The following is a 13,262-nucleotide window of genomic DNA, read 5'->3' on the forward strand; positions in this document are numbered from 1 at the left end:
TTCCTGCTGCCCTGATTCAAGGGAAAAGTCTAACTCACCGAGACGCTGAGCAATGGCTGCGCCTGTCCTCCCATCCCCACCGCACGGCAGGGGCGATGCTCCCCATTCACACGCAGGGATAAACCTCTCTTAATCTCAAAGCATCCTCTGTGTGCAGAGGAATCCCAAGTTCAGGGGTCAGCCAGCAGAAGCCTTCTGTTTTTATGAACCTCTCTGCCTGTAAACCCCCATGTCTCCCACAGAGGCCTGCCCCAGACCTCTGCCCTCTAACCACCCCATTCTGGCATCTCTCCTGCCCTCACCAGAGCCAGCATTGCTTTGTTTAACAAGGAGACGTGTCAGGGAGGACATCAGCATGCAACAGGCTGTTATAATGAAGGCAACCAGCAATTGCTCTCTGGGTCAACTCTAGGAACAAGATGCTGAGCTACCCGACTGCCAGGGTGGAATACTTCTGGGGAGAGCAGCCCCAAGCCAGGGTTGAGCTGGGCTTGGACAGGAGAACCAAGTCACAGGGCCCACAGCCGGGGATGAGCAATGGCAGTGGGCAACACTGGCTTGGTGGGAGCACCTTTGCCTGCCTAAGCAGAGAGAAAAGGGGTGGGATAGGCAAGAGAATAGCAACAGGAAACAACAAATGCCAGGATGGTGGTAAGAAATTAGAAACTGAGATCATCGCAATGACAAGTAGAAGCGTGATGATCTGTGGCATTGGCTCTATTAGCAGTTACCAGAGGAAAGCCTGTCATCCGGTAGGAACCACAGAAAATCTCACAATTGCAAAGATTATTTCTGATGGAAATGGCGAAAATATTTCCTCTTTGCTGCAGAAGTGGTTGGCCAAGCTTTCAGTTCTCCATTTAGATGACAGCCGGATGGGACTTCTTACTGGATGCTGATGAAATACTTTCCATTCTAACTGGAATCAAGGACATTTCAATGAATTGCACAAAATTGCAGCTCAGCAAAAGTAGATAGCTTCTGTTTAAGTGTGTTTATGGAATTAAATATAAGGAACTGATGTAAAGGGAGAGTGAAGAAATGACTTATGGTTTTATTACTCTTGCCATGGAAGACCTCTGTAAACAGATGACTTTCCAATCCGGCAGAGAAACACAAGAGAAATAAAGGAAACACAGGAGACCAGAAAACCCAGCTTTACAAATACAAATTTGAAAAACAAAAGAAAGTAAAAGCCCATTAGTTAGGAATGGGAGCAAGTAGCCAAAGATGCCACCTCTTTTTGGTTTGTCTTTGCATAAACAAAACCAGGTTATGGTCAAGTACTCAACACAATCAAAATTCAGTGCACATAGGTGAGAAAAGGGAAAAGAGAACAAGTAAGTAAGGAAGAGGTAAATAAGGCAGGTGTAGTGAAACAAAAAGGCCCCAAAGGTTCCCCAAACTTCCTCCTGAGCCAGGCTGTGGCCGTCTCTGAATCACTGGTGATAAGTAGGAGAAACTCGCATGGAGAGGGAGAGGTAACAGAAAGCCAGTGATGAGCAAACATGACACTAGTCTTGCATTATCAGATGCTTTTGGCACTGCCTTGCATGTGTCTCCTTAAGAAAACGAGGGAATTAAAGTCTAAGAAACACATTAACCCCAGAGGCTGCGAGCAGGGTTAAAAGAGCAGAGGGACCATCATTACTGACCTGACAGCAGGCAGCTGGCAAGGCAAAGGTGGACAAGTCAAGGCATGGCAACATGTGAAGAGCTGCACTGAGAGAGCAGCCAGAAACAGCAGGGACAGCATGCAGTCTGAGCAGACCCCCAGATTTGCTCGGTACTGGGGTGACTGCTGCTGGTGAGGAACTTGCCCCTTAGGGCCTCACATTTCAAGAAATAAGTGAGAAGAGCAAGAAAAGAGCAGCAGAAAAGTCCTGTGTCCTGACAGGGCAGCCAGACAATGTAACAGCATTCATTTAAACTAGAAAAGAAGATGAGGGATGATCTCAGTTGTTGTAAGAGGACAGCATTGCTTCTGGCCCCCAAGTCTGCTAAGGAAAGCTGAGACACAACTGCCTCAGACTGCAGCCGACTTTAGGAAAGCCTCCCCAACTCTGCAGAGAGTTTACCCTGAGGGCAAATCCCTGCTAGCTGGCAGAAGCAGGCTGTATTTCTGACCCTGAGTCAGGGCAGAGGGATGCTCTCTGCACCTCTTTCAGGAGAGGCTGCCAGACACATGGGGCTCCGTGCTTCGCAGCACTAAAGGGATCACAGCAGCCCTTTTGCCTGCACCATGCACCAGCGCAGGATAGAAGGAAACCACAGGCAGAAAGAAATGAAAGAAACAGCCAACACCACGATCCCATGCAAGCGTAGAGAAAACCACACAGCATTATGCAACATCTGTCTGGGAAGTGACACTCATCATTGATAAAAATTATGCAAAGGGTCCTGTGGCTAGAGGTTACGAGGAAAACACAGATCAGCCGTCAGTCTCACCCTGCAGTGAGCTGTCACTGACCTTTGCATATATTGTTTTATGAGAGTAACTCAGCATTCAAAGTGGAATTCCTAAGCCAGTCCCCACTGCTATCTTTTTAATTCAAATTCCTGAATGTCCCTTCCCCTCAGAGGATCCTGTGCTATGCCCTGCACAAAGACCCACAATACAGGACAGGGATTTTTCTATGGTCCTGGATCAAAGATAGACCTCTTCCCCCCACAGCTTGAGTGACTTCTACACTAGACTGAAAGGAAAGAGCAAAAATAATCTCTCCGCAGGCAGGAGGTTGCAGCACACACACAATGTGTGTGCACACATTACAGAAAAACACAAGCACCTCAGTAAGGTCCAGCAAAGGGAGAGCAATTTGGCACTGCAGGCATGTGCCTGGAGACCCTCCAGCCACCCAGCACAGCTCTACCAAACCACAGGGGCACTTGGAGCTGGTTACCCTCAGCTCTGTGTCAGAGAGCTTAGAGACCACTCTAGGGGATGTATTTCACACAGAGATGGCTGCAGCCTCAGCTTCTCTCACCCTCTCCCAGACTCCCCATATTGACTCCAAGTCCCCAGCCTCAAGCACCCCTTGCTCCTTAAGGCAAGCAGATACATTTCTTTAAACAAAACTATGGAAGAGAAATGCTGTGTGAGCAGAGTAAGCATTTACAGAGAAAGAAGTACCCTGCTTCACCTAAAGGTAAATACATCCCTCTGTATGTAGCAGGATTCAGAGCACAAGGCACAGTGAAACATCCAGGTTAGAAGCTCACTCGCCAGCCCACTGGCACCTTCTTGCCACACTTTGAACCCAGCTTTGCTCTGCCCTAGCTCCTCCAAACAGCACCCACAACCTCCCCCTCAGCTCTCACACAGTGCTTACCCCCACCCCAGGTCCCCATCCAGCTATTTGTCTGCTGTGCCTCATGACTTGCCTCTGCAGCCCTGTCCCCACCCCTGTGCTCAAGTGGAGGAAAACCATGGGGCTAATTCTTATCAGGGCTGGTTTTGGTTTTCCTATGGCACATGGACTGTGGTCTCCCAGATGTACTGACCGACAGCTTTTCTGTGCAATTTGGCAGCGCCAGTGGCTCTCAGCTACTGCCTCTGCAGAGATCTGCGCCTGCCCACATGAATACATCATTGGGACTTTAAAAAGAAGTTGTCTGACTGCAAGAAGTTATTTCAGTTTTGAGTTTGCAGACACCAACTATCATTACCTCCTGCACCCAGACGGCAGATTACATAAGCCCCATGTCCATGAAAACAGGCTAAAAATAAAAAATTACCTAAACTTACATAGCTGGGGTTATCTCATAGCAATTGCTTCTGCCTTTCTTCTCCACTTTTTGCCCTTGATGAGACCTTCTGGCAGAAAGTTTCACATGTTAATTATGCCTTGTGTCAAAATATTTCTCTCTAGTGCACAGTTTCTCTCTTGAAATGGTTTTAACCACGTAGATGTCCCTTTCTTCTTCAGCATAAAAGGGTAAATAATCAATATTGAATGTTTATTTTTAAGCTCCCTTCATCTATTTGCCCCACTCTTTTCAATCTTTTATCTCCAAGTCGCTAAATGCTTTCATCACCTGGCTCAAAGTCTTCTGTGTCGGCTCTGAGTCAAAATGATCAGAGCTGAATGTGGCATTCAGAAATCATCCTGCTGGTTTCTACAACAACATTATGGCATTTGGAGAATTAGTTTCTGTCCCATCCTTCACACACTCCAATATTCTGCTTAATCCTTGGACTTGCAGCACCAAAGATCAACTGTAGAAAATAAGGAGATGTTAAGTCTCATTTTATAAAGAAAATAACATTTAGGGGACCTGAATGTCATTGAAGAGGAATGGAACAGAGACTTCTAAGTCACATGGGCCAAATATTCAGGACCCAAATATCTTTAAAATCTGGCCATAAACTCAAAAACATTATCACATGCCTTTTTCTTCCCCAAGTAGCTGTAGTTCATTTGACCTTAGAAACAGAAATTAGTATTTCAAATGACTCCCAAGTGAATGTCATCTGCTACCATGTTGCTCCATCAGCTAACTCTGTTAAACCCCAGTCTTCCCCAACCCTGATTAATGTAAATAATCTTGCATTTCGCAGACATATGCCTCCCACTGAACTCCCTTCTCCAGACCCTCAGGCATCTCACAAGATACAACATAGCCACAGTACATCACGCAGTATTGGTCCTGACACACACCAACACTAACCTAATAGCTTCCTTTTATAAGTTCACAGATATTTGCAACAAAGGAAATGCAGTAGATCTTATTCATCTGGGCTTCAGTAAGACATTTGAAATGGTGCCACATAGTAAATTATTAGCTAAGCCAGAGAAAATGTGACTGGCATATAAAATGTAAAGTGGGTAAAGAGCCGCCTGAAAGGGGCATGGTAATTGCTTCAGCTGAAAGGGGATGTGTTAGACTGAAAGGGGTTTACTAGTACAGTTCCTTGAATTTCTGCCTCAAAAATTATTCTGCTTAACATTTGCATTAATGATCTTGGCACAAAAAGCAGGAGAATGCAAAGGAAATTTGCTGATGAGACAAAACGAGATGCTATTATCAATCTAGAAGAGACCAGGATATCACACAGAAAGTTTATAATGACCTTGAGGACTGGAGTAATGGAGAAGGGATTTGATTCAGCAGTGCAGACTGTACCATCATGCTGTTGGGGACAAGGGATAACAGTATCAGCCATTCCAGTCTGGGAGGCTGTCAGCTGGAAATGTCTGGGGCAGGGAAAGATCCATGCTACAAATCACAAGTCTGTGACAAGACCCTGGTGTTATACGACATGAGAAGAGTCAAATGCAAAGAGCTTGGGTTGAGGGGTTTGGAAAATGGGGGACGGATCAGTGAATGCATCAGAGTCACCACCAGGAGTGGAAAAGAGGTGTAGTGGACACTGCTGGTATAAGGACATAAGGCTAGAAACTGGCTGGGAATACAAATAGATGGGAAATTAGATATCCACATGAAAGGAGTAAGTTTCTCATGCAGGTTTCTGACCCAAGCAGGGCAGATAAAAAACAACCACCACTCAGATGGATATCAGTCCTACTGTGCAACCAGCGTGCTCGAGAAGCCAGCCAGATTAGAGGTGTGATCTTCCTTCTGAATTGGAACTGGTTTGCCTTTACAAGAGCCTATTCACAGAGGCATTTTAGAGTCCTACTTTAAAAGGTGTCACTAACCACAATGTTATTTTGGAATCAAATGTTCTACAAGGCTGTACAAATGCCATCAGCCGGGTTGGACAGCAGCTGCCTGCTCTCTTATTCCCAGGACAAATGCTAGATTCACTTGTTCCCCTCCGGGACTGGAAGTGGTTTCAGCAGTTGTGGGGTTTTGGTATGTGATTAACTGCTTCACCCTGAAACCCTTCTGGCCTGCTCAGCTCAAGTGAATAATAGCACTTCTTACAAATTTCCTCCAGAGTATCCTTTTTGTACACTCCCACCTCCAACAGCTCCTCTTTCTCTGCCCTGAAGGAGTAGGGCTGAGGCAGAGTCTCTTGTAGTGCAGACACCCCCATCTCCTAAGCTGACTACTTGCTGCTTCTGCTCCCCAAGAGTGAATTTAGTTTTGCAGTTGCAACCTTTTACCCTTCACATTCCCTGTATTTACCCATCCCAGCTCGCTGTCCTTGCTGCCACATCCCCAGGAACACAGTCACCCTCACTGCAGTACCTAAACACATTGAATCTCCTTTGGGATCATCAGAGGTTTCTATTTCTCTCTTTTTTGTTTCCTCTGCATACTTGGCTCTGATCACCTCCTGCAAGTCCCTCAGAACTTCCTGGGCTGCTTCTCTGCTGAGTCAAAAGATTTTTATAACACTATTTTAAATTTTCAGGCTTTTTCTATTTACTTCCTCTTTCTCTGGAATCTCCCTTTTGAATTTACTGGCACAAGACTATTTCTGGGGTCAGCTTGTATCCCTTTCCCCTTGCTCCTTTCAACCACAGGATGTAGGACTGAATCACACTGTAGACAAGATTATTTAATGGTCCCTCCAGGTCTCTCACTTCTATCCCCCCCAGTCTGTGAACCCCAGCACCCACAGCATCCCCCCCTGCCCATGGCCCAGCCACAAAGCTGTCTCTTTGGACAGTTTCTTCCACTTTTCAGCTGAAGGGGACTGATTTTTTCTTCTGTGAATTCCCCAGTGAGAGCACAGAGGTTTATGGCCCAGCAGGTAACAAGCTGTCACATCTTGGCTTTGCTTTTAGGACCAAGCCTGGAGTAATGGCAGCCATTAGCCCTTTACTATACTTCTAAGAGATGGCTCTTTCCTAAGGACTCCACACCCTAACCCTGCTGGGTGTAATTCAGCATGACAAAGCCTTCTCCTCCCAGGTGAGGTATCACTCCTAATTCAAAGTGCTCTTTGGTGTGAAAACTACTTTCTACCCCAGTCTAAATGCCTCAATGCAGACCCAGGGGTGGGCTCCCCTGTGTGCCCAGAGCCCCTCCAAAAAGCTGACCCTGCTATCCCTGAAAATGCCTTGCAGGAAGATGGACAGGAGTCCAAAGAGTGCAGAGAACCAGAAATAACAATACGTAGCCGAGTCTTGCATCTGGGCCTGTCTTTTGCCCATAGAGCTGTGTGAAAAGAGTTTGACCTGTGATTTTTGCCACCAAAGACTCATCACAGCTGTCCCCATGCCAGGACTGTGTCCCCACCATACTCCCCATCACCCAGAGCAGCAGGCTGGGAGCAGATGTGACTGGCAAATTAAGGGTGCTAGCCTAGTGTCCCACACACACTCCTGAGGTTTGAGCACAAGTGCCAGGGATGCTCTGGGAAGGACACAAGAAGTTGACAGCTGCCTCCAGCAACAGAAAACAAAGATCTTGGGCACAAGAGACAACAATAGACCTTGCTGGCTCAGAGTGCACGAGGCTAGAGAGAAGTGAGGTAGTGACACAGTGAGATGCAGGGATGACAGTCTGTTTGCAAGGAAGAAGAGGAAGAAGCTTGCTTGTGCATAATTCTGCAACAGCAGTCTGTGAAGGCAGGATGTGCACTCGTGCTGCTGGTGACTGGCCTCCTTAACAGCAGCAGTGCAGGCTGGAAAAGGTCAAGAGCAGATGACTCGGGGGTCAGCCACATGCACTGTGGTGCCCACCTTCCAGGGCCAGGTTAACTCTGGATCAAGGCTAGGTGAATATGAACTGGCTGGTCTTTAAGAGACAGGTCCCCCAGAGAGGTCATGCTGTCCCTAAGGACTAAACAGCATTTGGTTATTCCCACAGCTCAGATCAGGAGCACCCTGCTGAGCAAGAATAGACAGTTTCCCATCTAAGGTTTTTATGAGGGCAGGGAGAGCTCCTTGGGGTTAGAGCAAGTGGTTTTTCACAGAAACACAGAAAATAGGGCTGGGGAGAGTCATCAACCTCCACACAGATCAACACTCACCATGTCACTCCAGGAGCAGACTTCCTGGCTCTCCAGGTCATCTGCTAGCACTTCCTTACTGCTGCAGTATTTTTTTTTTCCATTTTTTGCTGCAGTTTGAGACCAGAACATCATGTCTTATCCAGCATGAAAACAAAGGATGAATTTGTTCTTTCCTCCTTGCAGTGACCCTTGTAGACTGTCCTCAGGCCTCTCCCACCCTCTTTAGACTTACACACCAAAATTCTTCCACGCTCTGCAAATTTAACAGGCCTGTGCTTGTTTCAAATAGCATTAATGAATGTATCACATAGCACTGGACCTGTGGGGTCCCACATGCTTCTGGCAGTCATGGATGAAATCCACTCAGGCCATTTTCACAGTCTGATGATGACAATGATGTGTCAAAACTATTATAGGATTTTTTTGCAATATGGGGAGCTAGCTCATACCCATGGGACTAAGCTGTTCGTGCAATAATCACTTCTCAGAGTATAGTGCTTGCACATTTTGAATCCCCATCAAAAATTATGTCAGGTTAAACTCCAGGAAGAGAATACGAGCAAGTTCAGGCTAGTGTGGGAACATACAAATTGGTAGAGATTCCCAAGGAGCAATGGTTTCCGAGCCAGGTCTTTCCGAGCTATTGTAGAGCACGTCTAAGCTGTGCGGCAGAGCAGTATTGCAGCACCATCTGCTGACTGCTGGCTGCAGGTCCACAGGTCTTCAGAGTCAGCTGTATGTTGGGCCTCGAATGTTCAGAGATGCCGACAACATCATCAGATAAATAGCTCACTCTTTAGGGTGACCAATCTTGCAATTACTGATTAGAACAAGATATCTGTGTTCTCTTCCATGCTTTGTTTGGGGGAAACCAGGGCTCACGCTTCTCATGCTTTCTTCAACTGAAAGACAATCTCACATCCTCCTCAACACATCTGTAGCTGCCTGTTTTAAGAAGTGGTCAATACTACAAGTGACTATGAGCATCAGAAGCACCAACATAAAGTTTAATTGCTGCAAATATTTATTTAGGTTTTAAGCAAACTAATGCCTGGGTGGCACTTCTCTTTGCAGTGCCCTCCCAGCAACACCCCAGTACATCTGACTTCATCTGTGGTTGTGCAAGCACTTCTCCAGCAGATCCCAGCTCCTCTTGCCCCATCTAATCTTTCAAAGACCCATACAAGTATGCAGGAACATGGTGCTGCACATGAACAATGCACAGTGAGAATACCTGCAAGCCAGCAGGTTGAGAACAGCTTGTGCAGATAGGCTTCATTTTTAAGCTGGCAGCAGTGTGACCCCGTCCTTTTTTTCATTGTGATACATAGGACCAAGTCCAAAGAAATGAATCGATCATGCATGTGGAGCATGCTTCCTCTATGCCCTATACCATGATGCAACTCAGATGACAGCAAAAGGAAGACCCAGCACATGTGGCAGAATGAAGGTACAAGCTTAATTATCTGTGGCAAGACACACAAAAAAGGAAACAGGAAAAGAAGAACCAGGGAAATCCCAGCACTCCTCCCCACCCCCAAATCCAAGAATGCCATGTTCAGAGTTGTTTTGTACTGTTTTCCTCTAGGACCATTTCCGATCTCACCACTGTCCAAGTTCTGGCCAGTGCCACCTACCCAACCTTGGAACCTTGACAACATCTGCCTCTTCAGTCTGACACCTCTGACAGCTTCTCCATCTCACACACAAGGCTTTTCCCAAACAGATCAGAAACTATGCACGTAATAGCCAATAGTCTGCAAACACCTCCAATCAGAGCTGTGAAGAGAATTAACACACCCCCTAGACCCCCTACCAACCAAAGGCAGAAACTACCTCAAGGCTGAGAAAAGAGACAACAGGACACCGCTGCAGATCGCTGTTATGTGCATCTTGCCATGTAACTGTCACGACTGTCATGAGCTGGCTACAGATGCTGTTCCTCACTGTGCTCTCAGTCTGTTGCAGATGCGTACAGAGGAGATTTGTGTGTTTGTTCTTAGAACTTGCCTTGCTAAAGTTGTTGTAATATTGACACAACATTCAGTTCAAAGCTGCTCCTAGCAAGTGGAAATTGAAGGTTTTTATTGAATGTACTTTTTTTAATCTTAGCTTTCAGAACAAGTATTTAACAACATTAGCATTCATTTTACATCACATGTCCCATGCTCAACCGTGCTACTACTTTAGCTACAGCTGCATATTGTCTGCTTCCCCAGAAGTCCTCAGACTGAAGATTTATGGTGAAACAGACACTTAAACACACACAAAACCAGAAAATGCAAGTAGGTTTTACTAATGAGGCAGACATTTTGCTGCATGCACCATGCACCTCTCTATCAGAAACAAGTCCAACTTTAGCAGACACCAATAGCATCTTTTGTCTTTGTCTAATTTGGAAGCTGTGTTGCACAGAACTGGGAAACAAGTTAATGTATGCAAAGTTTGCTGGAGTGACAAAAGCAACAGAAGTACTTGATCTAGTGAAAAATTGTAAAGAGAACAGAAGCTTTGCATTCCAAACAAAGGATTCCCCCAGGAATGAGAGGTATTTGAAGATGTCCACTTCTACATCTGGAATTAAAAGCTGAGATTTCTCACAGAGAAATGCAAATCAATTAAGCAAACCAAGCAATGTTTGGGGAGGAAAAGGAAAATATTTGGCAGGCAAACACTAAAATGTCGAGCAGCTCTGTGGGAGTCACCTCCCACGGACCAAACCAAAAACATAATTAGTCCATTGCGTAGGTAAACACCAAGCTCATGTACAATGTTTTTCTCATCCCAAACATCTCCTGGACACTTGCTGCCTAGCATCCTTTCTACAGAAGTAGAGTACCACACTCATAAGTCGGTGTGTAAAAACACCTGGGGGAGAAAGGTTTAGCGAAGTATAAAGTGTTTCTTCAAAAGTGCATAAGTAGTAAACAACACTCCTCTGGGTTTGTATGTTTACCATTGTACCCAAAGACACTAGCCATTTTACACTGGCAGTTTTAGAGCTCCCAGCTTATGTTACCTGCTTGGAAGCTGAATAGCACCACTAACTGTAGTACCATGTCTCTTACACTGATGCCTGTCAGCAGAGCTGCGCAAGCGTCCTCGTATAGGTGCATTTTGCAGCAGCCAAAAAGATGGCCACCAGGTTCTACCAGTCTGGTAAGGAAACGAGAGGCTTCAAATGTAGATCACATCCGAGTCATGCTGCTAAAAAAAATCAAACAGGAAAAGTTAGTTTCGTCCTGAACTCCTACTTAAAGCAAAGTAACTCCCTTTGGTCCAGTTCTTCCTTTACCTCTGACTGTAGCCTTTTGCAAGATGCTCTGCAATAGCTTTTTCTTCCTTCTTAAAACAGGCATATTTGCCTCATCCCTGCTATTTGATTAGGTTAATCTTAAAAGTTGCTCCTGTTACTTGCATTAGAAAAAGCTGCTTCCTCATCTGTTGCTACACTCAGTTGTGTTCCTTCCAGTTTAAGCACACAACCCTGAAGAGTCAGGTCTTGCATGTTATATACTAGAGCCTCTAACTGATCCTGAAAACCCTCAGTTTTGTTCATATAAAACAGCAGCGAATACATCACGCTTTCTTTATTCCCAATACCTCGCACAATTAGCATTGACTAGAGAAAGCTGATTTCCTTCCCACTGTTCAAGACTGCATGCCCTTACAGTTCTTGAATGCATACTAGATTCTCCATTCTAGTGAAATTTAAAAGCAGGTTGTTTTTTCATAAGACCCAGCTCATTAGCTCTTCAGGACTCTCTGATAAGGAACACATTGGAAGAGAACTGAACTGTTGGAAGTCTAGGCATTTATTGGTGTCTTACTCCCTGCCCCTTAAAACCAGAAGACAGGCACAGTATGTTTTAAGCTCTCTGTACTTGGGAGCACATTCTCATTTCCAAGCCTGGCTGATACAAATAAAATTTAACACAGATCCTCCTACTGCATATGGGCATCTGTTTCATTCACCAGGGCTTACAGCTTTGCATCATAAGTGAGAAAAAACAGGTGCCCTCAAGTTACAAACAGTCCCAAATGGTGCGCCATTGCAGGGTCTCAAAACTCATCCAACAGGCGTACATTGACTCGTCATTTGGGAGGCTGTGACATAGCTGGACAAAACATGCCCCTAAAGCCAGACATTCTTTACCTCTCTGAACTCTAAACTTTTAGTCAACATTTGGGAATTTACTTACAAGTCTGATTACCTTTATAATCTGTTTTCTGGTTCCTGTGCCCACACTGTTGGCAACCAAGGAATTTGCTTGAAAAGATGATTTTTCCACTGGCAGTGTGTGTTGAATTTTGCTGGTACAAGGCCAGCTGCTTGTAGTATTTAACGAGAAAGCAGGGAAAGGTCTTTGAAGATTTATACCCAATGAATCTCCAGGTTCGAAGGTTTTCATCCATGATGGGGTCTTTAAAAGAAAAGAACACATGGAAATTTAATGCCCTCTCTATATCAACACTCATTAAGCCAAAAAACATCAGACACATAGTCAGAAAATAAAGGCCATCTTCCCTCATGATTTTTTTGAAGCCTCCCTTCTCTCTCAAACTGTTGACTCAGAGCCATTTTTGCTACATGTGGAACAACCTGGAAAGACAAAGCCAGCCCTATTCTTGAACTGGTTCAGGAAGAGGCTGGAGTATTTATATAAAGAACATGAAACTTAGAACAAAAATCTGGGCTTAGCTCCTCACTGCCTTAAAAAAAAAATACACCAAGACTTTTATGACTTTTAGCAACCACAAAGCACGTGAAGGAGAAAGTGATGCAAACTATGAGATTAACAAATGTGATGCCCATCTACAAGAAGGGCTGGAAGGAGGATCTGGGGAACTACAGGCCTGTCAGCCTGACCTCGGTGCTGAGGAAGGTTATGGAGCAGCTCATCCTGAGTGCCACCACGTGGCACGTACAGGACAACCAGGTGATCAGGCCCAGTCAGCATGGGTTTATGAAAGGCAGGTCCTGCTTGACTAACCTGATCTCCCTCTACGACAAGTTGACCCACTTAGTGGGTGAGGGAAAGCCTGTGGGCGTTGTTGACCTGGACTTTAGTAAAGCCTTGGACACCGTTTCCCACAGCATTCTCCTGGAGAAACCGGCTGCTCATGCCTCGGACGGGCATACTCTCTGCGGGGTAAAAAACGGGCTGGATGGCCGGGCCCAAAGCGTTGTGGTGAATGGAGTTCAATCCAGTTGGCGGCCGGTCACAAGTGGTGTTCCCCAGGGCTCAGTGTTGGGGCCAGTGCTGTTTCATATCTGTATCAATGATCTGGACGAGGGGATTGAGTGCGCCCTCACTAAGTTTGCAGATGACACCAAGTTAGGCGGGAGTGTTGATCTGCTCGAGGGTAGGAAGGCTCTGCAGAGGGA

General features: G+C 45.7%; 1 protein-coding gene across 1 annotated transcript in view; it reads right to left on the reverse strand.

Annotated features, from left to right (window-relative positions):
* Positions 1–11,050: 11,050 nt before the first annotated feature.
* The window catches only part of LOC103925599 (merlin-like), a 20,890-nt gene continuing 18,678 nt past the window's right edge, over positions 11,051–13,262 (reverse strand). Inside the window, exons 17-18 of the mRNA XM_009334331.1 lie at positions 12,076–12,297; positions 11,051–11,080 (exon numbers count right to left, since the gene is read on the reverse strand). Coding sequence (XP_009332606.1) covers positions 11,051–11,080; positions 12,076–12,297 — 252 coding nt within the window. The remainder of the gene's footprint in view (positions 11,081–12,075; positions 12,298–13,262) is intronic.

This window comes from Pygoscelis adeliae, unplaced genomic scaffold (assembly GCF_000699105.1).
Source record: "Pygoscelis adeliae isolate BGI_AS28 unplaced genomic scaffold, ASM69910v1 Scaffold771, whole genome shotgun sequence".
Lineage (NCBI taxonomy): Eukaryota > Metazoa > Chordata > Aves > Sphenisciformes > Spheniscidae > Pygoscelis > Pygoscelis adeliae.